This window comes from Pezoporus wallicus, unplaced genomic scaffold, assembly GCF_028554395.1.
Source record: "Pezoporus wallicus isolate ANWC-B61680 ecotype Strahan unplaced genomic scaffold, APGP_CSIRO_Pwel_v1 contig_8013, whole genome shotgun sequence".
Lineage (NCBI taxonomy): Eukaryota > Metazoa > Chordata > Aves > Psittaciformes > Psittacidae > Pezoporus > Pezoporus wallicus.
This window is the reverse complement of record NW_026636761.1, coordinates 235779-262942: the sequence shown is the minus strand read 5'-3', so window position 1 is coordinate 262942 and position 27164 is coordinate 235779. Positions and strand designations below refer to the sequence as shown.

Here is a 27164-nt window from a genome sequence, read left to right as displayed (position 1 = left end):
GGCTCCAGCTCCAGGGTCAGCTCAGCCCCCCACAGCCCAGAAAAGATCCTCAGCTTCACCCAAGAGAAGAGGCGGTGGTGGGAAAGAAAGACCCAGGGAACCTTGCAGAAGAGATGGAAGGAGGGGGCTTTCATTATCCAGAGAAAGGGAAAGGTGAACCCTGGGCTTCCAGCAACGCACAGACATTCCCTACAACTTCCTTTCCCCATTTCAGCCCTCCCCGTGCGAGCAGAGGTGGCTCCCACCTCGCCCCTCGCAGTGGCTTCCCAAACCAAACAGCAACAGGAAACTTCAATGAAATTCAAAAGGGAAATTGCAGTTACCACCGCCCGACACATACACACGTGCCTTCCTCCCCTCCACACACCCCCCCTCCAACCACGAGAAGCAGAGGGTCTTTGCTACAAGGCAGCCCCTACTCAAACCCCATTCACAGCAGCCACACTGCCCGCGGGCGCAGCAGAGCGAAGCACAGCCCCGGCTTGGGCGCTGGCGACACATCCACGTGCTGGGGACGTGCAGGAGGAGCTGCTCCGTGTCCCATCTCCCATGCAAGGCCAGCGAGTGCTTTGGATCTGTGGTTGCTGATGAGGATGTGCAGGAATGAATGGGCTGCGTGTGACGGGCACGGTGATGAGGTGGGGGTGAGGGGACGAGGAAGAGCGCCGCGCTATGCCTCCGTTGCCTCCGCTCCTCCTGCGGCCTCCTTAGGACGTCACAGGCTGGATGGGGAGCAGGCTGCCGAACTTAAAGTGCTGGATCACAGGAAACTTCTCCAGGCACTGCAGGAGAGATAAAGAAGGGTGAATTCAGGAGACGTTTGCACCTTACGCATGCAGCCAGAGCTACATCCTGCCTCTGGGGTCAGGAGGCAGTGTGTTTGGGGCTGCTCAGCTCAGCTGCAGGCAGAGGGGTCAGTCCCATGTCTCCCCCCACAACATTCCTGTCAGGCTCCTCAGGCCAGTGACACTTCATAATTCCATCCCCTTCCCTTCAGGCAGAGCCTGTTGCCTGCTGAAATTCAGGCCTGGAGCATGAGCAGAAGAGGCATGTTGATGTCAGCAGCTTTCTCTCTCGCCACCTCTCCTTGCTGGAGCTGATCCCTTTGAAGAGCTTCACTCTACAAACACTTTGAGAGCTGCAGAAATGCCCCCAGGGAAGAGACTCTCCCTCCCCAGGACAGTGCCACTGGGTCTGAGGCATCACCCTGCAGCCCCAAGGCACTGCCCAAACTGCATTCCAGGTGCTCAGGTCTTTGACAGACAAGCACCAGGGATTTTGCTGCCATAATTTAAGACGTGACACTATTCCTAACAACCTCTCACCCTGAAGTTCCCACCACCATTGCAGAGTAATGATGGAAGGAGTATGGATCACAGATCAGCCGTATACACCCACTACAAGGCAGCTTAAGATGTGAGGGCACAGCCTCCTCTGCTCACCATGCTGCCAGGGCAGGCAGGTCAGTGACTGTGGTCAATAACCATGTCTGGTTTGCCAGCACCAGCCTGGCACAGCCACTCAGGAGCTCTGTTTCTTTGAGTCATTGCAGATTCAGACTGCCCAGAGCTCAGAAGGCACAGAGCAGACTCACGTCCAGACACACAAACCTCAGCAGTACGTGTGGACCAGCCCCACACTGCACCTACACCAGCATTGCTCAGGTCACTTGTGAGTAGTTGTGCTGAACAAGGGCCATAGAGCACCTCACTGTGCTGCAATGGGGACTCATCTACCAGGGTGCCTGGGTACAACTAGTAAGGTGTTGGCCACCTCCTCGCTGTAGGCAGAGGGGCAAGTTCTTCCCTCCCTAGACAGCATGATATGAAGAGAGAAAAAAGAAAGCCAAGTGCTCTTGGGAAGAGAGCCTTTCCCCTGTACGCAGCTGAGGTATGGATCTACTGATGGGAGTCTTGTTCTACAGGAGATGTGAAGTACAACCACAGCACAGCAGCTACGAACGAACAGGAATCCATCTACGCTCTTGGCAGAAAGAGCATCTGCTCAGAGCTGGAGGGATGGATGCTGCACTAGGCAGGCACCCAGCTCCCCACAAGCTGCAGCCCCAGAAGGAGGGTGTCAAGGCCACACTGGCTCCTGCCTGCAACCAACAGCCTCCCAGACACATCTCAGGCACAGGATGCACAACTCATTCCTCCAGGCTCTTCTTCAAAGCACAGTTCCTTCCTACCAAAGGGAGGCAAGAGCCATGCTGTAGTTACCACTCTTCTTTCCATAGGAGCCTTGTGCCCTTCACCAGGCTGCAGTGGGGGAGATCCCAGAGTGAGGAGGAAGCAGTGTGCTGCAGACAGCTCTTCCCCCTGAGGCAGGCAGCCTGCCCTTGTGCTGTCATCACAGGCAAGCAGGCAGATTTTTGCTCAGAAGCCCAGGCCTATGGTAATCCCTCTGGAGCCAGAGGTCAGACAACTGGTTCCAGCACAACTGAACTGCTCCCAAGCGTGCTAGAGCCAAAACAAGTTCGGAGGTGGTGAAAGTACACCACAGCACTGTTCAATCCTGGGGAACAACAGCCACACAGAAAACCACATGCCTCCATGGCAAGGCACCAAGGAGAAATAAGGCCTGTGACCATCAGGACACATCACCTTTAAAGCTTCCTAAGGCTCAGAGCTGCTGCCATCTCTCTGCACAACCCCTCAGACAAACCCTTGGGGGAAGCAGGGCTGGATAACAGTGACATGAGGGGAAGAGCTGACAACTGAGTACCGGAGATGTTGACAGCTAGAAATGTCAGCCCAACTAGCTCCAAGGGGTCCCATGGAAGACCAGACTGGTTTGGGCTTCAGATGAAGAGCCTTTCCCACCAATGGGAACAATGGCTATCCATTCCACTTAACATATTGCCAGCCCAAGAGGAGACAAGCAGAGAAACTTCCACCTCTATCCAGCAGGACAAGCACAAATTGACTGGATTACTAGAGGGGCCAAGAGACAGGACTTTCCTTGCATCATTTTGGGTGAGACTGATGCAGCCAACACTGGCTCAATGGAAAGGACAGGCTTATTTTCTTCTTGTCACCATCCTGATCACACTGAAGGTCTGCTTGGGACTCAACTGGGGAGTAGATTCTCTCATCGAGTCCACCCTTTAAAGATGGAACTGGGACTAGATTAGTTACAATGGAAAGTATTTCCCGAGTGACTGCAGAGAAGGAAAGGTCAGGAGACTCAAAAGCAGGCTCAGGGGGAAAACATCAAGGCTGCTGCTTTAACCAGATTCTATTCTGTCAACTCTTCACTTGCTTTTGATGGAAAGAATAAGAAATGCCCTTGTGCTTGCACACATCTTCACCCATTATATTTCTATTATAAATAGACACATTTGAGATTCCATAAACACATAGAGCTGAAGACACATTGTCTTCAGTCTACTGCCCACCCACAGACCCTGCAGCAAGCACCCTTGAACACCTAAATCCAGACCAGAACTCCCAGCCATATGGATGTACCTGGACTTGCTGTTGGCTGATTAAAGTCATCCCACAGAAGGGACAGAGAAGAGATAAAGCATCCAGAGTGCTTTTAAATGACCCAGGTCTGGGGACTGCCCCACTCCTACCAAGTGAGAGCAGGTTATGAGTGAGCATTTGACATCTCCTGGTCTGCTCCTAGCAAGTGAGCCCTTTGCTGCGCTGCTGCCTCTATTTAAAACCCAGCACTGAGCACTTCAGCTCAGGAGCTTAAGCTTCCATCAGTGTCTGATTTCACCAGATCTACCTGCACTGGGTGATCAGAGGGGCAGGGGGAAGGGAGGGGCACTTTGCTTGACTCAATGAGTTCTATGCCTCAGCCTAAGTTTGTGTCATTACTACCCCCAGCAGTTTGTGTGCTCTCCCCATTGACACAGCTCTAGGTATTTCCAGCAACCCACCAGTACTGGATCCAGCATTCCCACAGAACATCCTCTGCTACTCAAATCAGACCAAGGCCTCCAGAAAAGACATCTTGGCTGCACCCAGAGGAGCCAAAGAACCCAGCACTTTCTAGAGGATCCTTAAGCTGTGCCAGAGAGATCTGCCCCAAAACACCAGTGGACAGGCACACTGCACTGTGGGCATATCACTGCCAAGCTCCTCCAGCCATGTGCATGAAGTGGAAGCAACCCTAGAGTGCAGGGCATGGGGGCACCAGTCAGGAGCACCCAAACAGTACAGGGCATGTGGGATGCCTGGGGAGTACCCAAACAGCATGCAAAGGAACTGATGGAAAGGAAAGGAAGGACAGAGGCAGGGCTGTTGAGGCAGCAGCAGAGCACACTCTAGCTTTTAGGGGACCACTTTAACAGCATTCCCAGGGCTGGGGTCTTCCCATCACACCCCCCAGCTCTCACAGCAGAGCCTCCAGCTCTGGGTTTCCTGGCAGGCAGCAGAGCTGTGAGCAGGGGCAGTCCTGGAGGAGCAGCTCAGGGGCACCCCTCCGAGGAGCAGCCAGGGGAGGGGGTCACCCCCCAGCCCCACTTCTCCTCCTCTTTGGAGGCTGGGAGGAAAACTGAGCTGGGGGCGGAAGGAGCCAGCGGGCCTGGGAGTGACACCTCACAGATTAGAGAGGTATGTGGCCTGGAACCTAAACACAGGATGTGCAGTGCAGAGGAAGGGCTGGGGGAGGGAGCGCCGAGTTCGGCACAGTTAACCCCTTTGTGCGCTGGGCCTGAGCTGCCCGCCAGCCTCTGCCATATGTCCCAGCTCCAGGAGCGTGGCTGCCTTGAGCAAGAGACCACAGAGAATAGGATTAACTCTTTCAAGCACTGCTGGTCCCCCCGGGCGCCCCAGGGAGTTGCACCATCCCTGCTCCTCCAGCATCTTCAGCACAGCCCGTGCCGCCCTGCAGAGCCAGCATGCTCCCATCCTTCCCAGCAAGAGATGCTGCCTGTTGGCCATTCCCTCTGGAGGCCCAGATGTGGTGGTTCCTGTCCTGCTTCCTAAAGCTCGGGGTTAGCTCGAGCAGGAAGGAGAGATAAGGGAGAGCCAAAACTGCCCAGTTCCTCAGGTCAGGGCTGGCCAGGAAAGCCTGCTGGGGCAGCGCCAGCACAGCCCCGGTGTGTGGAGGGCTGCCAAGCCCAGGAGGTAGCAGTGGCCTCACCGTGCACACTGCATGGGTGGGACATGGGTAGGAAGTGTTCAGCCTGCTCTGGGGCTCCTGAAACATGGGATGATGATTTAAACTAAGTCTCCTTCAGCTGGTAAAACAACAGTGTGGGGACCAGAAAGCCAAGCAGGGCAAGACATCAGCCCTAACCCTTCAGGTTAGATATAAAGAAGAAGTTCTTTACTGTGAGGGTGGTGAGGCACTGGCACAGGGTGCCCAAAGAAGTGGTGAATGCTCCATCCCTGGCAGTGTTCAAGGCCGGGCTGGACAGAGCCTTGGGTGACATGGTTTAGTGTGAGGCATCCCTGCCCATGGCAAGGGGTTGGAACTGGATATCTTAAGGTCCTTTCCAACCCAAACCAGTCTACGATTCCATAATCTAATCTGGAAACCCGCAACTTGCACTATGGGAAGACAAGAAAGGGTAAAAGTCATGTCTGCAAGGAATGGCCAATTTGGGATTGGACTGGGGGCAAGCACTAGGCAGGCAGAAGCCTGCTCCTAGCCAGCAGCACCTGAACCATTCTGCACCTCCAAGCCCCATTCAGCATGGGACAGCAACTTGCTGTGATGGGGGCCCCACACCAAGGAGCAGCAGAAGAGCTGACCCACAGTGCAGTGGAAGGGAGGAGGCGTGTGGGGAAAGCAGCCTCCCCCTGCCCATGGCGCTCACCTCTGCCTTGTACATGCGGATGAGGCCCTGGTTGACCTTGGACCAGGAGGGCACGGCGCTGATGTTCCAGAGCTGGTTGGAGTGCTCAGCAAAGGGACCCGTCTTCATCTGAAAGAGACCCAAAGCAGGGCTGAGGGAGCCAGGCCAGCCAGGAGCCTCGTGCACCAGCAGTGACTCACGCTCACACTCTCTCCAAGCAAACATTCCCACCAAGCCCTGTGACCCACGCAGCAGCCACCTCACTGCGCCTTCCCTCCCTCCCTCCTGCTGCGCCCGCATCACACGAGGCCATGGCAATCCAGCTCCCCACCTTCCTCAATGGAATTAAAACCTTTTCCTGCCACGCTTTCCTCATCTGCACACCTCCCTTTTACTGACTGCATTAAAAAAGCCCCACATAAGTCCCATTCTCCCCCCCCCCAAGTAGAGCTTGGCTCAACGCTGTTCCTATTCTACCCAGAAACCTCACAGTGCAGCTCTGCTGGGCTTTCCAAGAAAATGACTCATTCCCCATTCAGATCAACAACAGGCAGCAGCGACAACCGCCGCTGCCTTCCCTGAATACAGAGGGCAGTGCAGGTTGGCAGCAGCTCCGGTGCCTGCAGCCCATTCCACACCTGCCTCTAGCACAGGAGGGCTCTGTGGGGAGGCAGGAGCAGAGGGGACACGCTCCACTCCCACTCTCCAAACTGGCTCCATGGCTGCGAGCTGCAGGCTCACAGCAGATGCTTTAAATATATCTTGAATATGGGGGGTTGTATTTGAATATCCCAAGGTTTCTCCTCCTATGGTTTGGAAGAGGGAGGCCCGGGGGGGGGGGGGGGAGCTGCAATCAGGGACAGTTGCATGGAGATTCCCTGGGTCGTTGTCTCTCTTTCTCCTCCATGAACAAAACCAGACCCTCGGGGAGAAAAAGAAACACAAGGCAGCCACTCTGACTGAGTGAAGTTCCCATGACATCAGAAACCACAAGGCCGAAGCTCACGCTAAAAGGGAGCGTGGGGAGAGAGGAATCTCTTGGATTCTCCTTCTCCAACAACTAACCCCTTCCCTCCGCGCACGCACAGGCCTAGAGCGAGGGTGGGAAAAGAGCCTCCAAAACCACCCCTCTGCCTGCTCTAAAAGCAAGCAAAGCCAACCAATCTGCTGTGGGAAATAGCTGCTGCCCTTCTGCAATGTCTGTGTGGCAGCAAAGAGGGGAGGGAAAGCCAGAACACCCCACTGCTTGGAGGACAGCGTGTTTCAAACGCACTGACCACGGGGCTGGAGCACCAGAAGCGGGTCTGTAGCTCTGCCTGCAGTCGGGAAAGCGCAGGCGCATCCCCACTTCCCCTCGGCAGTGCTTGGGAGCCGGCGGGATGCCGGATGAACTGCGCAGCCATTCCCGCTCCCCTCCACCGTGCACGTTCCTCGCGGACACGAGATGAAGCACGCAGATACACAAAGCACGATGCTGTATTAAGCACGAGGATTTGGCACCCAGAGGCTGCCAGGGAGCTCGGCGCCAGCCGGGTCGCTCGCAGCATCCCCCTATGGGAGCTGTGGCTGCGCGCCTTTCGACGCCAAACGTCCCTCCAGCATGGCTGCTCTTTGCAGGGGCACAGCTTGCATCAGCCACCACCACCACTCCGCTTTGCTTCTCGCCCCCTCTAAGCTGGAGTGAGCGTGTTGGTGAGCACAGAAGAGGCAAGCATGGCTCTCCAGCCCCATGCTCGCACCACCGCGGCCCTCCTCACGCAGGGTGCCAGTGAGGGATGGCTTGGCTATGGTTTCCTACTGGGGAGGGAAAAACAAGGAGGATGAAGGAGGGGGAACCAAAAGGAATCATCTCCTTCCAGCCACAAAGGGCGAAGAGGGAGAGCGGGAGGGGAGAGCAGAGGCAGCGAGCACGCTGCAGTCCCGCAGTGACCCCAGGGGAACGGAGTGAGTCAGAGCAGCCATATTGAGCAGGAAATTACTCACAGACGCGGCGTTCCTGCCTCTCGGTTCCCAAGAGAATCGGCCTTTTGTAAATGGTTCCTCTGTCAGTGCCGGGGGGAGGGGGACGGCTGAGGCCGTGCTTTCCTGTCAGCTCCTTCCCTTCCAGCAGAAACCCGAGCCCTCCCTTCCCAAACCTCCAAATTTAGAAGCCAGATTGAAGCTGAAATTCCTGCTGCCTGCCCTGGGCCCTTGGAGGAGCATGTGGGCAATCACAGCGCTCCACTGCAACAGCCGGGGGGTACCCGCACCCCTCTTCTGCACAAACACACACAGCCCTGCCACTGCTGCCACCCACAGCCCCCGGGGCAGGAGGCACCACAGAGATGCTCCCAAACCATCCTCATGCCCGCACCTATGGGTACTGCACACACCCTGCAGCACACTTTGGCAGCACGGGGACAGCTCAAGTCCCAGCCAGCTCCACAAACCTCACCCTATTCCAGATCCACACATTCAGGTCCAAAATGACCCCACAGATTTCCCAGCTTATGCAAGGCTCCTGCAGGGTGGTGCTTGGTGAGCCCAGGATGGACATCACCTCGCTGCTACTTGAGGTTTAAATATACACGTGGCAAACCCCACGACAGTGTGTATTCATACCCTGAAACGTCACACAGAGGCTGAGAAAAATACCTGCTCAAGAGCATATCCTCTTGGTTGAAGGAAAACAACCAGCCTTGGTTGTAGCTTGCTGAAACAAAACCTGCTCTCACATCGGTAACACATACCAGAGACACTATGGGAACTGCTGCGGTGTATGCTACGTGTTTAACAATACTAAAGGAGAGCTGTTTCCAGCTGACAAGCTCAGAAGAAAAATCACATCGTTCATTTATTAAAGGTTTTAATCCCTTCTCTCTTCTTTCCCTGCTATTTTGTTGTCGATTTTGGAGAGAAAGCGGTTGGAGGGCACTTGAGGCTGTCCCAGCCCCACCTAGCGGCAGTAACAGCATTCCCAGGAACTGGGGAGAGAAAGAAAACCCCAAAATTTAAAGGCAAACTCTTCCTAAAGAGAACCGGTGCCTGCATGGAGATGGATTGAAAACACCATGCATTTACCAACGCAGGTTGCTGCCATCCATCAGCGATCACGCCAGGAGGGCTCCTTGCCACCAGGTGGCACTGAGGAACTCAGAGAAACGCCAAATTCCAAGATTCTCAACAAATGTACAGGAAAAGGAGCAAAATCACTCGCTTTAGAAGTCTCCCAGGAAGCTGACTTTCTGCAGGCAAAAACAGAGTGACCTGAACCTGCAGCTCGGTGCTGTGTATCTTAAACCTGACGTGTCAGCTGTGCACTGCAGAACACTACACAGACACGTCAAGGGATGCATGGGTTTATGTTTTTAACAGCTCAGTGCACTGTCTGGGTATGACAGAGGCCCAAATTATAATGAAGCTTAAAGTATCTTGGCTCCCACTTTCCTGTCCTCATCTTGATCTCCTCTACCAGCACCTCTTTACTACCTGTGGCAAGATTTATGTCCACATTAAGGGTGAAACCCTGTGAGGTGCTAAGCACCAACAAACCCTACTACATTCAGCAGGATTTGAAACAGAGTTTGTGCCAAAAGCTCCATGAAAATTTCCTACGTGAAAAGCTAAGTTCATATTCTGTAACCTCCTTCTCTCTAATCTCTAAATTAGAGCTGAGTAGGGGGGAAAAGCAAACAGAACAAAGGGGAAGAATCACACTCTCACCTCCAAAGCAGCTCTGTCTTACAGAGACAATAAATCCCTTACCACAGCAGAGCATGGAGCTCTTGCTCTCTGCCCAGACCACACAGGGGGACAGTAGAATCATGGCCAGATGATCCAGCTGAGGGCAGAAAGCTGTGAGCTCTCTCACTGAGAAACACTGCCCATGGCTGGCAACAGGCCGAGTATCACCAGCCCCTCACCTCAAGGGTCCTATAGTGCTTGAGCAGAAACACAGTCCCGATAGTGTTGCCAGCTGAGTGAATCTCAGCACCATCTCTGCTCCAGACTGTGTGCAAATGAGGCACGTTTAATGGGCAGCTCCTGGTAGAACATGGAAGAGACCAAGGTGCACAGAGGTTTGGGAGCCTGCCCTAAGCAAGGGGAGGCCCAGGGCCTGGCAGGCAGCGCCCAAGGGCTGCAGGGAGGGGAGGTGATCTTGGCAAGCCCAGCTGGTTTGCAGCTCCTACTTCATCTTCCTAGCATACTTGCAGGCACCAGTTTTCTCCATCCGAGTTCCCACTGACTGATCCAAGGTGATTTGTTTGCTCTTGTTACAGTTCCCTTCAACTGCAATCCACAGCCCATCTACCTTAATTATACTTCCCTCTCAACATCCCTGTCTCAACTCATTCAAGGAGAGCACCTCAGACATGCAACAATGGTTCATCCACACAGTTCCATGAGAGCAAACTAACAAGCAAAGGAGGAAGAGAAAACCACAGTATCTACTGTAAAGAGAACTTCCCTGTGGGACAAACTCCCTTCCAGTCCTCACCTCTGTAATGAACAGGATGCACTCCAGGAACATGAAGTCCTTATGGTTTTCATTTACCACCTTCTCATCAACAAAGTGTCGAGGCTCCAGACTTGGATGGTCTAAAAAGAGACAATAAGAAGTAACCTGGATGCTATCCCCCTCCTGAGACCGAGTTCAACCAGGTCTTTTCCTGTCCCCCTTTCAGAAGAAACAGGATCCCCCCACTGCAGAGCTCTTCAGAAGAAACCACAGAGCTGCCCCCTTCCATCTTATCTCCCACTCCAGTGCCTCAGCACTGGTAAACTCCCCATGGCAAAAAAGAAATGTGTTTTCTAGCTCCAAAACCAAACCTCTCCTTTTAAAAAGCTTGCAGCCATTGCAATGAAGACAGATGTACTGTTCAGAGAAGCCTTCCACCTCCCAACCTAAGCAGCCAGCTTCATTTGGAAAGCTGAGGGAAAAAACACAATAATCCAAGCCCCAAGGAAACTCTTCTGCTGCACCACACACAAATTTGACATATTTGAATTTAAAAGTCTCAAACCCCAACATTTCTGCAACTCAGACAGACAGGGGGCAGGCTGGGACATGAGAAGGTTTTCATTAGTACCTATCAGCTGGGAACTGCCCCATATGAAAGGTAGAAACTGGAAGTCATCCAAGCCCCACACGCCCTGGCTGCCAGCAGGCTCCATCCTGTAGGTCTTCTGAAGTTTTCGCATCACTTCAAGGTACCTGAGACCAAGGAGAGAGGTAAGAGTTAAGACAAGGTCTTCCTCTATCTCCACTGACTTACATGAGGCCAAGAACCACCAGTCTGCTTACAAGCAAGACCCCCATCTACAGCACAGTACATGGAATTCAACTCCTTTGCCACAGAAAGCAGCCTGAAGGTACGTATAGTAGTAAATTCCAGCCCCTTCTAAAAACTGTTGGTTTGGTTTGTGGTTGGTTTGGGGATTTTTACACCAAATTCACTAACAAATCAAGTGGCAGGGCTCTATTTTATTGAATGTGTCTCATGTTGGTGCAGACCTTCCCTCACCCCCCCTGTTATTTGATAACACTGACACTTTGCTCTCCTTCAACAACTTCCAGAAGACCTCAGAAAGCTTTCCCCCTTATGGCAACTGCTACCTCCACTTTTCAGCAGGAAAACTAAAACTGGAAGCACCACTGAAGGAATTCTTTCCCTGCCACCAAACAGTGATACAGCTGGGATCAGATCTCTGGACCCCAAACACCCATTCCAGCAGTTCTATCAGTACCAACTCTACCTCCCGGGCTGGAAACACACCTCGAGGAGCAGTGGGGACCTGCCAGCTTCATAGAGGGCTTTTTAAATGCCTGGAGAGCTGTTGGATCCTCTGATCAGATCTGTCTGTCACAAAGCACAGAGCTTCACCCATGTACCTCTGCAAAGCTCAGTAACTGGTGCTCAGCTCAAGTAACCTTCCAGAAAGACACTGCCTCTAACAGACAAAGCGCTCTCACCTCTTTTGGAGGCAGTTATCACAGGTCACCCACCACACAGACCATTAAACAGTACATCTGCCTCCTAGTTTTGTCTAAATTTGCCTTCAGTTTTCCCACTCTGCTCTTTTTCCTTAGGCCAGCGAGGCCTTCAGCATTCATGTTCTCCATGTACATGTCTCTGAAGGCCTTCGAGTGCTCAGCTCACACCCCAAGGAGGAGGCTCCTTTTGTTACTCCCAAATGGGTGTGGATGAGTGGAAGAAAGGGGCACAACAAGGCTACAGGAGGAGTCTGGTGCATAGAACAGGCAGTAACATCTCACACAGCTGGAAGAGAACAGGGACCTGCCACATTGCAGCCCTTCTCCTTCCATTACCTCACCTGTTAAATACTTTAAAGACAATGGCCATCTGGTCATCCATTCTGAGCACACCAATTTTGCAGAGGCAGCAGAGAAAGGCTGCAAATGCAGCTTCGTGACCTAAAGAACATGAAGAGATGTGACACTGGTGTCTCTGGAGCCTAGGACAAGCTTCCTGTAGGCACAATGGCTCTTCAGAAATCACAGTCTTGTCTCAAGCGCCTTAATTCTATTGTCCCTATTAAAGCCATGAGCTGACAGTATTTCATCCCCACACAGCACCCTTCCCCGAAGACACCTTCTAGACATTCATTATTAACTTTGAGAAAGGAACTGCTGCTCCCAGTGGAGGAACAAAACACACCTATAGTCTCACCACCACGAGGTAGGACATGAGCCTCTGGCTTGGGACACACAGGAGGGGAGGAAAGGCTGAATTTCCTCCCCTGAGCTCACAAAACCCCAGCCACTGGGTCCCTTTCCAAGGACAACGTCTCCCCCTGGTGCCGGCGAGCAGCAGCTCTCTGGCAAGCACTGCACCACCTCCAGCTCTTCATCCTTTTACCCACGTCCTCCTCCTCCTCTCCTTATCCAGGTGCAAAGCGGTGTTTCCTTGCACCCACAGCATCCTGTTCTTCTGCCTTTTGGTGCCCGAGTACCTGTGCCATAGTCAATGCGGGTGGAATTCCCCACGGATTCCTTCAAGTACACAGCCACTTCTGGTGCAGCAGCAGCCAAATGCTTGGGAATCACTGTTGCCACCAACTTCTCTGCTTCCTGAAAGACACAACAGACTCCCTTGAATGAGTGCAGATGTGTCCCATCCCCAGGAAACAGTCCCCCCCTGCTCAGACACTGCTGCAGAGTGGGAGCTGCAATGGTGCAGTGGCCAGAGCCAGCACGGCAGAGGAGGGAATCTTCTGTTGAAGAGCTCAGCTCCAGAGATGGAACAATCCAGGGAGAGGTTGTCCTGACATTACCCAGACCACAGGTATTGTGCAGGAAAAAAAAGCTTCATCATCCAAGTCCATCAACCCACTTGAGTCAGCTACTCGACAAAAGCATTAAGAGAGCAGCAGACCTCCTGCAAGCTCATTGTGGCTGGGACTGTGCCACCTCCAGAGCTCACTGCAGGGCAAGTGCTCTGAGCTGAAGGAATTGGAGCAGTTTCACAACCTTCCTCAGATTTTGTGTGTCAGCCACCAGCCAGCAGACAGAGGGCAGGTACAAACCAAAGGAGCTCCTTGGGTTTGGAGGGGCCTTGTGGCTCATCCAGGACCAGGAGACCCAGTCAAGAGCATTTATGTGGACCACATGCTCTCATAAGAGGAGAAGACAGCACCAGATCAGGGGTAAGTGATGCATATCAAGAGGTGGATCCTTTACAGCTCATCTGAGCAGATCCTCTTGAAACTGCTTGGCTGCACACAGGGATGGAGCTGTTCTGCTGCCCCTACTGGGCATGCTGCCCTGCTGTAGGAGCTGCACGTATGCTACACGTGAAAGCCATGCTCACCTGGTCTAGTTTGGCATACCAGGTCCTGAAGGCTTTGTTCCCAAAGCGAGAGGGTTGATCCACTGGCGGGGTTTCATCAATCCATCTGTCGAGGGTGTTCAGGAGAGCCACCAGCTTTTCAATGGGCTACAGAGACAAAGAAGATGAGGGGTTACAGTGACATAAACCAGAGCAGTCCTCCAGGCTCCAGCATCTCTGCTCTGGATTGGAGCTGTTAAGGCCCACACCATCCTTCCCAAGGGTGACAAGCAGAAACAGGATGTGCCAACCCTCCCAGAAAGGCAGAGGGCTGGGTTAGCCTTACCCTCAGCAGATCAGTCCACTACAAAGCCCAGCCTGAGGCAGGCTCTTCAGTCACCCACACAGACTTTCATGAGCTGTTAACAGCACTGTGCTCTAAAGCCTCTGGGAGAATTGCTACAGCAAGCTCCCAGCTATGGGACACACAGCACTGAGCAGCAGGGAAGTGTTACAGAGGTCAAGGATCCCCAACACAGAACTCAAGGCTCTGCATCTTGAGGGCCCTGCATCCCCCATTGGATATAGCACGGCACTTACTATACAACCTCACCAGTGGCAGGTGATGTGATTTGCCCTTCTCAAGGCCTCTAATCTTTGTCCCAAAGTCTCTTAGGAGGCAGGATTAGCAGTGTTGGTGTTTGTACAGCACCCAGCACAGCAGGGCCTAATCACAAGTCAACCTTCTCAGCACAATTCCTGTTGCTTCCAACTCATACCAGCAAGGCAGCTCCAACCCAGGGATACTCAGCGGCAAAATACAACCTATCTAGAGGCAGCCTGGTTTGCCCAAGGGTGGTTTCATCAGAGCAAGCATGAGAAGCTCTCAGTTGTCATAGAAATACCTCATCACAAACAGAAAGCTGATGGGAAGACAGCAACAGCAAGAAAACAGGGCCCCCTTTCTTATATCTAGCACGAAAGGAGGAATGTGTAGGATGCAAGAGAGTGACTGCAGTTGACACTGTTGTGGCCATGAAGGAAGAGAGATCCAATACGCAGTACAGCACAGTGTCTCAGACTGTAGTTAGGACCAGGGCTGGCCAAAGCACACAGCCTCCTCCCTGCTTTGCCCATACAGCACCAAGAGGCAACGCCACAGGCAGCACTTTAAGCAGCTCCCAATACTTGTAGGAGGCTGTGCTGATGACTGGTCAAGCCTGCCAGAGGCACTGGGATTCTCCTCGCCTGACTCCAAGCAGCTGGGGAGACCACAGCCACCAGAGCAGCTGGCCAGGCCCCAGGCAATGGAGCTCCTGTGTCTCGAGAGGGGATTCCTCCTTGAAGGGGACAAAGAGGACAGCAGAAGCAGCGGCTGGTTTGACTTTGCTGGAGGCATGTGAAGCCGGCTGGTCTCCTGGGCTGTGGTTCAATCCTTCACGTCTTGCCTGCCGGGAGGACAAGGAAAGAGCGGAGCCTAGCTCGTCTCCGGCCCTTGAAGTGGCACTTGAAGGGGCAGGCAGAGACAGGCACGGCAGAGCTGGGCTGAACCAGCTGCAGATCGCTCCCCGCATCCTCTGCTCCCAGGAGGACGGGTCCTGTGGCAGACACAAGCTCCCACAGACAGCAGCTCCCAAGCTGCCATCTCAAGGACATGGTGGGATCACCAGTGGGATCCAGCAGGACTGGGTAGAGGAGAGATCCACTCACCCCACAGGACCTCAACACTCGGCTGCTGAGCCAGGCTAGAGGCTAGGACAGATTGAGGACAAGATCTAAGTGCCAAGGGACAGAGGGGACCAGAAGCTCCTCTGGGGAGGCTTCAAGCTGGAGCCACTACAGGCCAGTGCCCCACATACACCTGGACCACAGCAGCGCAGCCCCCTCTGCTTCAGCTCCCTCCTAAAACACCCAGCTCCCTCCTGCAGACACCCAGCACCTCCCCACTGCTCGGGGCCAGGTCTGGACTCAGCCCTGCTCCTTCCTGGCTGTTGCATTCCCCTGCAATTAAGCAACAGCCTCCCCAACCCTGGGCTGCATTAAATAATTAAACCATGCTGGTGATTTATCCACCGGCACCGGCAGCTCATTCCCAGCAGCCCCCGTATCCCAACCCCTTCCCAGCGAGCACTCAGAGCTGCCTGGATAAATGGCTGGTAAGGACCAGCTCCTTCCCCTGGGGAGCAGCAGGGTCCAACCTCCCCTTCCCCACTCACTTGCTTTAAAGGGATTGAAAAGCCCAGCCCCACTGCACATGGGAGAGCAGGACCCAGCTGCCGGCTCAGCCACGCCAATAAATAATTCAAGAGATGCAGCTCATTTTGGGCTCAAAGCCCTTTGAAAAGGGGGTTCCTAAAAGAAGCTGCCTCCCATTGTCCAGCAGAGGAAATCCTAGATCCAGAGCTAACCCTAGGTGGGAGAGAAGGAGGGGAAGAGCTGAGCTTCCCGGAACACAACCATCAGCACCACTGCAGCCTTATTTTGCCTGGCTGGGCTTTTAAGCTCTATTTTTGCTTTACCTTTCCAGTGATCAAAGCAAGGACAGCCTCCCCCCTGCTCTCCTCATTGTGCTGATTTTGCATCGCCTTGACCCTGAGCCTGCCACCGGTCCCAAAGGCAAACCACAGAGCCTCCTACAAAGCACAGACCTGTCAGCATCTCTCAAGAGCAGGGGCCAGGCAGACAGAGGTGCTAAGAAGGCATCTCAGCAGCCAAAGCTGCCTGCGGGGACCGAGCCTGCCCCTGTGGGCTCCTGGAGTAGGGGAGAGCTCCTAAAACCAGGGCATTTGCTGCTTCCCTCTTGGAGCTACAGACCAGTCAGTTTCCCTCCAGTGCAGTGGGCTGTGTGAAAGGAAGGTCTGCTTGTCACATGGCCAAAATGAACCTCCTCCTCCTCCTCGCTGCACTGCTCCTCTGATCAAAGTCACAGCTCTGAAAGTGCTCCAGGCTGCAGCCCCAACAGTTGCTGCATGGATCCCCATGTGAAAAGCATTCCCTGCAGGAGGAGAAGGCAGGTCACAGCCTATCAGTCAGACAACCTCGTGCCAGACACAGCGTCTACACCAGAGTCCTAAGCAACAGCTCAGCTATCGTTGTTTGTCAGATGCCTCCAGCAAAACCCCAGACAGCTCCATGCAATCCTGCAGTAAGAGCAGAGCAAGCTCAGCAAGTCTCAGAAGGGGCTCAGCCCCCAAAGGATCCAGCAGACAGTTTGGTATCGACACATGCTATGCTGGAAACCATTAAGCTGTCTCATTCAAAGCACAACAGACCATATACTTCCCTGTGTTTCTTTTCCATAGCAAAGCAATAGCAGTAGGTCACAGAGAGGATACACATTCAGCAGAAAGGATTCCAGGAGGTCATTTGCCCAAGGAAGGCATCCCCAGCATTTGATCAGGGAGGAAGATGGGATGGCACAAAAGCACATCGGCAGCAGGTACAGCAAAGGAGAAGAAAGCAGAGCAGAGATGCAAGCAGAGGCCACGAGGGGCTGAGCCTTTAAAAGCACAGATAAGCAGTTTGATGTACAAAGGAACCTGCGTGAACAGGCAACCTCATCAACAAGGCAGCCCTGGGGATGCTCCACCTGTGCCTCCAGCCACAGGCTTCTGCTCTCCTCAGCACCAGGGGGGTGAGACACATTCCCTGCCGTTTCCCAAGCAGTGGGATTGTGTCTCTTGTTTGTCACCTGGACTGGAAGCACGGATGGAAAACATTCCCTTCAAGAGGGATCTGCTGCAGGGATGCAGCCCCGATACAGAGCTGACAGCTCTGAGGGGCTGGCAGAGAATGTTTTTTCCCCCTCCTTTGTTTTGCTCATTTTTAATGCTTTGTTTCCCTAGAACTGCTCTGTGAGTGGTTGGGAATGAGGGAGATCCTGACAGAGAGAAAACTCAGAGGTGAATGCAAACAGCAGAAAGCAAGAGCAGCATCTGACAGCAGTTTCTACTGAACTGAAGGAACAAAAGGTGGACGCAAAGCCTGTTGGGGAGGGACTTGTTATCCCTGATCCCCCCTCCGCAAGAAGTACAAGCAAGTTTCTCATCCATACACTGGCTCCTAGAAGGGAAGGCTGGATTCAACATGCCTGCTTCAAACATAAATGACTAGGTTAAAGATGACTGTAGGCTGCCTTCCCACACCAGAAATAAGCTCGAAACACACAGGGCCCAGCCTGCTGCCCATTCTGCCTGGATCTTTTTAGACTATTCCCAGCTTTCTTGCACAACCATGGTAAGTTTGAGCAGTAAAATGCACCCAAGAATCTCTTCATTGAATACAGAACAAGGGAGGGGGATCCAGCATGCAGCACAAAAGCAAAGGTGGTGGCCTAATCTGCTCTGTAGATCACAACAGCACCCACAGAGCCCTCAGGCCAGCAGTGAGGACAGCTGAGGCCAGGTAGTAACACCAATGAGGACACCTTCCCTCTCCCTCTGGCTTCAAATGGTTTTGCTGTGCTTGAATAAAGTGAAGAAGCCCTAAAACTGGCTGCAGCACAGCCAGGTGACAGTCACATTGGAGCAAGGGGAAAAACACATCCTTTCTGCTTAACACCTTGGAAGGGGCAATCCTGCCCCACAGGCTAACCCAACCACCCCAGCTCCCGTCTGCTCCACAGTCCCCATAGCAATTTGCTATGGCAAAGCAGGGCCAAAGACATGCCCTGAGCTTGCACACTGTCAAACCAGACCCTGCACAGCTCAGCTGCTGTGAAAACAGGGTTAAAATACGCCCTTTTCTGCATCCTCCTCCTCACCACCAGCGCCTGTCCACTTGTAATTTGCTTCATTTCCCATCCAGCGAGCACACACAGAGCCTCTGCATCCTGGAGGGAGGACTGCAGGCTGACATTTGCATCCCCAATTGCATTTATTCTCCCTGGCTCCCAGCTAAGCTGCCAACTCATTCCTCACCTAGGAAATATTCACTGTAGAGCCAAAAACAAAAGGAAAAAGGGGAAAAAAAGGCAGAAAAGAAAGGGATCCAACCTCTTCTCCTACCTCTGAAACCTTGTATTCGCAGGTCAGCTTCTTGCCCTTGACACCTTCATTCAGAGTGAGGATGAAGCCCATGTAATCTGCATATGCCTGCAAACACACCCAAGAAAGCAGGGTGTTAGGGAGCACCCATAGTCTGCCTGACCAAGCAATATGGCATGGAAACGCTCTTGCACTCCCAAGGAACCCTTCCCAACAGGCAATGCTGCTCTCTTGGAGACAGCCAAGGTGCAGGGCTGGCTGTGAGGTTACTGCTATTTTGGGCAAAAGGCAGATGGTGACTGCACCAAGAACTCTGCATCCTGTGGAAACAGAGAAGAGAATCCTAAAAATGCCCCTGAAATCATTCCTGCAGCTCCCTACCTCCTGCCAGTTCAAATTCAAGCTCAGCTGGGCTCAGTTGTGCCCAGACATCCTGCTCTGCTTCTCCCAGACCTGCACCATTATCTCCCCTTTCCTCCCTCGACTCTTCTCCCATGCTCATGCATTTTAGAGAAGTGGGAGACAGCCCAGGCTGCTCTTCCCTTTAAATTGGCTGCTTTTGAAGCACCATATCCAGTGTCTGGGAACCGTAGACAAGCACACTGCCACTTCTCCCTCCTCAGGCCTCTCTTACACAGAAATCCTGACCAGGAGCAAGTCCTTAAACCCAGGAGACCAAGCAAAGAAGCTGCACTCAAAGATCTGCCTGACACCTGGCTATAACTTAAGCTTCTCTTAAGACATCACAGATCAGTCTGGAAGGGAGAACTTGCTCCTAAGAGGTGGGACAAGTCTGGGCTAACACACCAAGCCCTCAGAGGCAGGAGGGCTGTTCCACCAGCTCCACACATACTGTAAACAGAAATTACCCAGGCAATTGAAGGCCTGGGCTGTAGAGCCCTTTCCAGTACAGCAGGGTGGGAAGGCCTCAGGATACAACTCAGACTGGTGCTATTAGAGGACCAGGACCACATTGAGTTTGATCAGTGCTGGGTAAATCCAGTTTTGGTGTAATGTCAGACCACGTAGGGTGGAATAGTTACCGGCTTCTTGTTGAGCTTGCTGGGAGGGAGCACTAATGATTTTTAAGCATCTCTGGGCTCTCTGAACATCTGGGCTCTCCCTGGCTCCCTCCTTTGTTGAAGCATTTTGCTGCCAAGTAATTTTCCTACAAAGAGGCAGTGACTCTTCTGCTTTAAAACACAAACCAATTCATTTCCCATTACTTGCCCAAACCTGCTTTACCTCTTGGCTGCTCCCAGACCAGACCTGGCTGCCCCTGAAGCATAACCACCACTTACCAGTCTTCCCTGAGCCCAGAGCCGTACCTGAGAACGCTTCCACTTGGCCATGTCAGAAACCATGTTTATCTCCTTTTTGGGGATCATGAAGCATTGCTGGAGGGGAGGAGTCACCTCCTCAGTAGTGCCTGGGAGATGCAGAAAAGAGGTAAAATAGAGGCAGTGGAGAAGGAATTCTCTATCTTTTCTTAGAAATCAGCATGTATTTCTTAGGAGACCTCTCCCAGCTTGCACTGTTAACTCACCAAGTCCTCCTCACCAAACAGTGCCCTCCCAATCCCCAGATAACATACTCCTAAGGACACTGCAAGGCTTCAGAAAGTGGCATTACGTTTGTTTTCCCCTGCATTTCCCATCCAGGCAGAGAGGCTGGTGCAGGAGATAACAAAGACAACACCCACCTAGTTTCAGTCTAGTGAAGCCAAGCCTCAGGCCACGTGGAGCACTGAGCTCTCCTAACAAACCAACCGCGCCTTGGGTTTAGGGTGTTAAACCTGAGCTGCTCTCCTCTAAAAAGGCCAACTCCTGCAAAGATAAAGCTGGAGCAATTCAATAGGTGGCACTCCAGAGCCGCAGCCCCTGGTCCCGGCAGCACAAGGGCTTGGAGGATTCCAAGACACAGCCTCTTCCAGGGGGATGCTGTGAAGATCATTTCATTTTAAAGCTCTCCCAGAGCCCAGAATGTAATATTTAATCCAAACACAAGTTGTTAATGCTCTAGAGGGGCTCCTTTCCCCAGCCTCCAAACCAAGGTTTGCTGTGAGGGGGATGGCAATGGGACACTGGAAGCCACAAATGCTGCATGAAGTTAGAGGTGATTTGCATTATACTCCTATAAGTGTAGCTTTCAACAGCAAGAAGCAGGCAGGAGACCACTGTTAAGGAACCTGGGTGCTGATGTGAGACTCTGCATTGTGTTAGAGTCACCCAGTTCAGTTTGTTAATCCTAGAACATCTGAGGGCATTTGCTCAGCACCAGCTTCAGCTGCTGCTCTCTGCACTAAAGCAAGTTCAAGCACTGGCTCCCTAACACACACATAGAATCATAGAATAGTTAGGGTTGGAAAGGACCTTAAGATCATCCAATTCCAGCCCCCCTGCCATGGGCAGGGACACCTCACACTAAACCATGCCACCCAAGGCTCTGTCCAACCAGGCCTTGAACACTGCCAGGGATGGAGCATTCACAGCTTCCCTGGGCAACCCATTCCAGTGCCTCACCACCCTAACAGGAAAGAATTTCCTCCTTATATCCAATCTAAACTTCCCCTGTTTAAGTTTGAACCCGTTACCCCTTGTCCTGTCACTACAGTCCCTAATGAAGAGTCCCTCCCCAGCATCCCTATAGGCCCCCATCACAAACTCCAACTCCTTAAAGCATAATGAGCTGCGTTTACATGGAAAACACTACCCAGGAGCATGAGCAGCCCTTTCTGCAGCACAGCAGCGCTGTCTTGGGGGCAGATTAAGGGGAAAAAAGGAATCCCAAATCACAGGAACCACTGTGACCCGGGTCTGCTGCAGACTGTCACACAAGCTTCAGTAGTCGTTGAGCTTCTCTGCCTTTCAGATTCCTCATCTCTGGAACAAACCTCATCACCTGCCCGGGGTGTTTATGGTTAATTCCAAAGTTACAGTAAAACTTCCAGGTACAAGGATAGAGGGACAGCACACAGGGAGTTTAAATGGAAGTCACACACACCTCCCCTGGAAATCCAGCACACAGCTCAGTGACCAGCACAGCAACCACGGAGCTCTTACTTTAAAAGAGCTTGGAACACCAAAACAATGATAAACGCCAGAGCCGTGGGGGGAAACGGCAAACAGTGACTTGTTCCATCAATACAGATAGTACAGAAAGGCCAGAGATGGGGCCAGGGCAGTGCCCTGGAGCGGGGGGACCCGGGTCTCAGCCCAGCCTGTGCCTTATCGCAGAACTTGGGTCATCTTTCTTATTTGTTTCTCAGCCATCCCTTTCCTCACACACACACACACACACTTCGTGCATTGCCTCTTGGGGAGGGGACCACGGATACTGAAAGAAGGAAGCACAGTGCGGGCTGCAGAGGTTGTAATAATGCAGAAGCAAAAGTCCAAGCTCGTGGGGAAGGGGTGCAATGGACCCCTGCAAACAGCCCCCAGCCCAGCACGGGAAACCGGCGTCACAACAACCGGGCTGTGGGTGCCGGGGAGCCCCGGCTGCAGCAGCTCCAGCACCCCAAAACCCGACCGTGCAGGCCCGAGGCTCCCCCGCCCGTCCCCGCTCCCTGCGCTGGGTGCAGAGCCCAGCCCAGCCCCGCCGCCTCGGGAACAGGCGCAGCGGGGCCGGTGCCGGAGCTCCCCTCCCGGCCCGGCCCAGGGTCAGGCGGCTCCAGGGCCCCTCCGCAGCCGCAGCAAAGCCGCTTTCCCCTTCACCCCCCTCAGAACCGGGCACTCGCTGCCGTCGCCCCCGTGCAGCACAAGGCCCTGCGGGCCTCCTCCCACACACCCTGGCCCGGCCCCAAAGACTCCCCCGAAGGCCCCGAGCGCAGCCCCCAGCCCCGGAGGCCCCGAGGCCGCCCCTCACCTGCCCGCCGCTCGCTCTCTGCCATCTTCCCGGAGCCCCGCCGTTGCCGCCACCCTTCACCCCTCACCTCCGGCCACGCCGAAGCCGCCGGCGGCCATCTTTGAGCCGGGCACGCCGCCCGGCCCTGTCACCCGCGGGGCTGTCACCCGGAGGCGTGTCTCCTCCCATTCGCCCGCGCCGCCATGTTTGTGTGGAGCACGCTCCCCTGTGTCCACACAGGACCGCGGGGCGAGGAAGCACGGCTGGGCGAGCAGGAGGACGCTTCTCGCCGGCTCCCAGGTGACAGAGGAGCCGCATCCCCTCGCCGACACGCAGCGGGGCTCGCTCCCTTCACTGTGGGATCGTGCCCTTCACAAAGATGGCTGCGCGGGCTTCGTCCTCCTCCAAGATAGCGGCGGGTCGGCGCCGCCCCTTGGCGGCCAAGCGGGGCGGTGGCGCCCGGTGTTGCCGGTGTCCTTGCGGCGGGCGGCAGGGAGCTATGCTGGCCCGGGTGGCGAAGGCTGCGGTGAGTGCGGGGACATCGCGGGAGGAGGACTCTGGGTGGTCCGGGATGAAGGGGGGGGGCGACCGGGCTGCGCCACCCGCACCGGGAAGGAAGGGGCTGGCTGCGGTTGGGGCCTTCCTTGTGCGGGCAGCGGGCGGACCGCAGAGCCGGGGCTGCGTCCCCCGGGCGCGGTGGCACGGGCCGGTTGCGCCCCTTGGAGCCGGTTGAGGGGTGGTGGTGAGCTGGGGTCGGTCTCTGCTCCCAGGGAACAAGGGAAGGGACGAGAGGAAACGGGCTCAAGCTGCGGCAGGGCAGGTTTAGATGGAGCTGAGGAACAGTTCCTTCCCCAGAGAGTGCTTAGGGCAAGGCTGCAGTCACCGTCCCTGCAAGGGTTCACACACCGTGAAGACGAGGCCCTCAGTGCCGTGGGTTAGTGGTGGCCTTGGCAGGGTTGGGCTGGATGAGCTTAAAGGGCTTTTCCACCCTGGTTGATTCCATGAGGGAGGAGATGGCTCCACAGCTCTCCAAAGTTCACCCCAGCACGACCGTGTTGGTGCTGTCAGGGTCCGGCCCCGCGCCCTCAGCCTGGAGGAGAACCACGGCAGGGCTGTATGGATGGAGGCTGAGGCGTTTCGCTCAGAGGATCTCGGTTGTGAGGAGCGTGCAAAGGGAGCCATGAGAGTGCTGCTTACCCGGGGGCAGGAGGGACACTGCTCACACGAACTTGGGCTCTTCAGGGGCTTGGTCACCAGAGATGGAGGCCCTGGGGCTGGGTGATGGCAGGGAAGGTGGGTGCTGGTCAGGGGCAAGGGAGGCCCATGGAGCAGCCATCTGTAGCTGCAAGTTTTGCCTTTAAAACATGACTTTGCCTGCAAGCAAGGGGAAGGCTACACATATGGCAGAGCTGTCAGCCCTACTCCTAGAGGAACTGTTTATTGCACTGATGGATCCCAGGGAGGAGAAGGCAGAGCTACGTGAATGGATGTGCTCCTGGAGACACTTCCCGAGGGGCTGGTAGGGTTGTGTAGCTTCTAACTTAGAAATAAAGAGACAAGCCTCTGCCACCTGACACCAGATATTGTAGCCATGCTGGGAATCAGGCACTGCCCCCAGCCACAGGCTGTAGGTGCACTTCCCACCAGCTTTGCAGGCTCTGGAAAAGGTCAGCGCTGTGTTGGAACGTGGCTGGGGAGCAATGCCAGCCCGCGAGCCGCCCTGCCCCTGCCTGCGCACCCCGCTCTCTGCCGGTGTTGGTTTCCCTGCTGCTTGTGGGGAGAGGTGGAGTATTTCCTGCCAGCTGCTGCCTCTGTTCAGCTGCCATCCCTGGGCCTCTTCCCACCAAACACTTGAGTTTCACATCAAACCAACCAACCAGAGGACATAAAAGAGGAAAGGTACAAATGCACTCCACGTTTTAACCATTGATTTGGTTTAGGTTTTCCCTTTGGTAACAGGAAAAACCAAAAATTGTTTGGAATCATCATACTTGACCTTAGGTACCATCATCTTGATCTTAAGACTAAGCTTGTCTACCCCACAGACACAAAGGAGGGGGTGATATTCCTCATGACCGCACATTTCTCGTGTTGCCCTGCTATGGAGAAACCTATATTATTCTAAGGGATGAGAATGCAGAACTGCCCAAAGCCTCCTCTTGCAATAATGGCCATGCATGAGGTATGAGCATGGTTAGACACTGCCTTTTTCCCCAGAGTGAATGTGTTCCCATGTCCAACTAATCCTACACACCTACAGAGCTGGTGGCTCATGTCTGGTTCCTGCTGACAGCCTCTGACAGCCGCCAGGCACCTTTGCCTGAGCAACGGCCCTAAACAGCCCATCAGCACAGCAGCTCATCCCATCCAGCGGCAGCCCACAGTGGCACATCCTTCCAAGACACAGACTGGGGTTTCTCCTGCCTGATATTCAGGGTTCTCTCACACCAGCCATGAAAACAGTCCTGGCAAAGGCTGAGGGAACAACATCCCCAGCGCCTTCACTTCTGTCTGCCGTGGCTGCAGGCCCAGAGCTATTGCTCAGCAAGAGACTTATGAGGAAGTACCAATGGGGCAGTGCAGGGCTCCTCAGAAAGGCACCTTGGTGGCAGCTGATGCACACTGTTGGTCTGATTACCCCCGACCTCTCCTGGGCCTGGCCTCGAGCCCTCTGATCAAGAGCAGCCACGTGGCAGTTTGCTAATGAGGTGACGCCCTGCACGGGCACCGCATTGTCAGGTGGAAGAGGAAACCGAGACAGGCAGAGAGAGAGCTTTACGGTCTTTTCTGGCCTACCAGCCATGGATAGGAAGCAGCAGCAAACAGAGGAGGTATGGTATGCCCACACTGCCAGCATTAACACCCTTTATTTCTTCCCAGCCCAGCTCTGCTTTCATGCTTCAGCAATTCCCCCTTCTCTCGTTCTTAACATACCTTCTGCAGACCTCAATCTCATAGTCCTGGGGTCTCAGTACCACCAGAGGCTTTGTCACCTTGCAGATTTAGCTCCTTTCTTCTTCTCTGTGCTGGGAGGAGGTGGGGGGACAGCTATCTTCTCATTGCCTTGGAAATCAAAGGGAATGTTCTCACTGGCTTTGCATCCTCCATTGTGTTGCCATGCACTGACAGTGCAAAGTCCAGAGTCCTGTTGGAGGCTGTTCGAGTCAGTGGATCCAATAGAGGGGGAGGAGCAGAGGGAACTGAAAACCTTTAAAGTACAATTTAAACATCTTCATGCTGAAGATGAGCTTCACACATTGGTATTCTTTTGAGGGAAAACCAGCAAGCTTATTTCCTGGTTAGCAGCTGGGTTTGCTCCATTCCACTTCTCCACCCAGATAAATGGTATGGTGGTTTCTAAGGCTTTGGACTTCAGGAGACAGTTTCCTGAAGAACTCCCCCTGTTCCCTCTCCAAAGGCTCCTGGAACCTGACCAGTCCCATGCTGCTACAACTGGATAGCCGTTCTCTTGATATAGCTGGGTCCTCCAGTAACTGGGAGATTCACCAGCGTAAAGGAACATTGCCCCAAGGCCTACACATCACAGCCAGTCCTTCCCTGACCATCACTGGGATGTATGATCCCCGGTCAGTCAGGGAAGAGGCATTTTAATCCTCCCCCAAAGTTACCTGCATTCTGCCTCATCAGAGCCCAGTGGGTAGTTTGATTTGGCACATGGGTTCTGGTTAACTTCCTATCTAGCCTTAGGCTGCTGTAAGAAGGAATGGAACCATTTCTGACAGTAAGATGAGTATTTCTTTAATAATTTACTTTCTTCCCAATCACCATGGGATGGAAGGGTTTGACTTGACATGAATGCATGGGAGGCTCACAGCTGGAAAGGTGCCCAGGGAGTGGGAGATATATCATTATTTTGGCACCATTTCCTCTGACGAGCTGAGAGTCAGTATCTTGGGAGATCAAGTTTCCTTTTTGCAGCTTTTCTGGATGGCCTACAACCATCTGTAGCACACACTCAGTAGACCTGTGCCTTGCTTTTGCACTTTGTGTGCTCTGCTTCCTGTGCAGAGACATCCTTGTGCTTCAGAGAGGCTGGGCTGGATACTCCCAGATCCAGGTTATTTGCTACCACACGAGGGGGAAGTTTTGTCTTGACATTTGCTCTGTGCTCTACAGGCCAGGCCTTGCGGCCTCCTGAAGCCAAAAGCTTTAGGCAAGATCCCAGGCAGATTCCATGTCCATCAGGAAGCACTGCCCCATCTCCCAGTGCCGCCGCTGCAGCAAACGCTGGACCGGTACCTGCTGGCTCTGCAGCCCATCATCAGCGAGGAGGAGCTGAACCACACACAGGAGCTGGTGGCTGAGTTCTGCAAACCAGGAGGTGTCGGGGAGAGGCTGCAGAAAGGCCTGGAGAGAAGAGCCAAGAAAACAGAAAACTGGGTATGTCCCCCCAGGCTCTGGTTGGGGAGGGTGTTCCCCACCCCTCTCCAATGTCCTGGCTGCATCCACTGGCACCTCGGTTTTTATGGCATCACCTTCTGCTCCTGAGCTGTGCAAGCTCCTCACCAGCACTTGGGTGAGCAGAGAGATTTATGGCACAACAGGGAGTCACTGACCCTGTCTGTGGCTTCTGAAGTGTCTAACCTGTTCGCACCACACAGCTGCCCCAAGACGTTGAAGAAAAGCCTTTGCTCCAGCTCTGCACCAGGAGCCCCCACCTCCTTATTCAGACTGCTCTCTACCCTTCCATGTGCAAAGCATAGAACCCAAACAGCTTGTTTGCAAAGTGGGGGCAGGATGCCGAGACCACTCAGCCAGGCTTGGGTCAGACAGCAGCAGATGCCA

At 53.9% G+C, this 27164-nt stretch overlaps 2 protein-coding genes across 5 annotated transcripts in view; one reads left to right on the top strand and one right to left on the bottom strand.

Moving 5' to 3' along the window:
- Positions 1–295: 295 nt before the first annotated feature.
- On the bottom strand, positions 296–25483 carry PTPA (protein phosphatase 2 phosphatase activator). Of its 3 annotated transcripts, none has more exons than XM_057401502.1 (10): positions 25293–25483; positions 19841–19941; positions 18534–18620; positions 13570–13695; positions 12713–12830; positions 12074–12173; positions 10828–10952; positions 10236–10336; positions 5780–5887; positions 296–782 (listed from the first exon to the last, which is right to left on the bottom strand). In XM_057401502.1, exons 1-10 carry the CDS (start codon positions 25312–25314, stop codon positions 708–710), a joined length of 963 nt encoding a protein of 320 aa, XP_057257485.1. In that variant the 5' UTR covers positions 25315–25483; the 3' UTR covers positions 296–707. The 3 variants fall into 3 exon arrangements, with proteins under 3 accessions (XP_057257485.1, XP_057257483.1, XP_057257484.1); XM_057401500.1 differs by lacking the exon at positions 25293–25483 and adding an exon at positions 22447–22571; XM_057401501.1 differs by lacking the exon at positions 25293–25483 and adding an exon at positions 22380–22491.
- Positions 22738–27164, top strand: part of CRAT (carnitine O-acetyltransferase) — a 16462-nt gene continuing 12035 nt past the window's right edge. Inside the window, exons 1-2 of one of the 2 annotated variants that reach the window (XM_057401484.1) lie at positions 22738–22884; positions 26496–26759. In XM_057401484.1, the coding sequence (XP_057257467.1) occupies positions 22738–22884; positions 26496–26759 (411 nt within the window). Of the gene's footprint in view, positions 22885–24954; positions 25190–26495; positions 26760–27164 lie in introns of those variants that run through there. The other variant, XM_057401485.1, reaches the window with a different exon arrangement.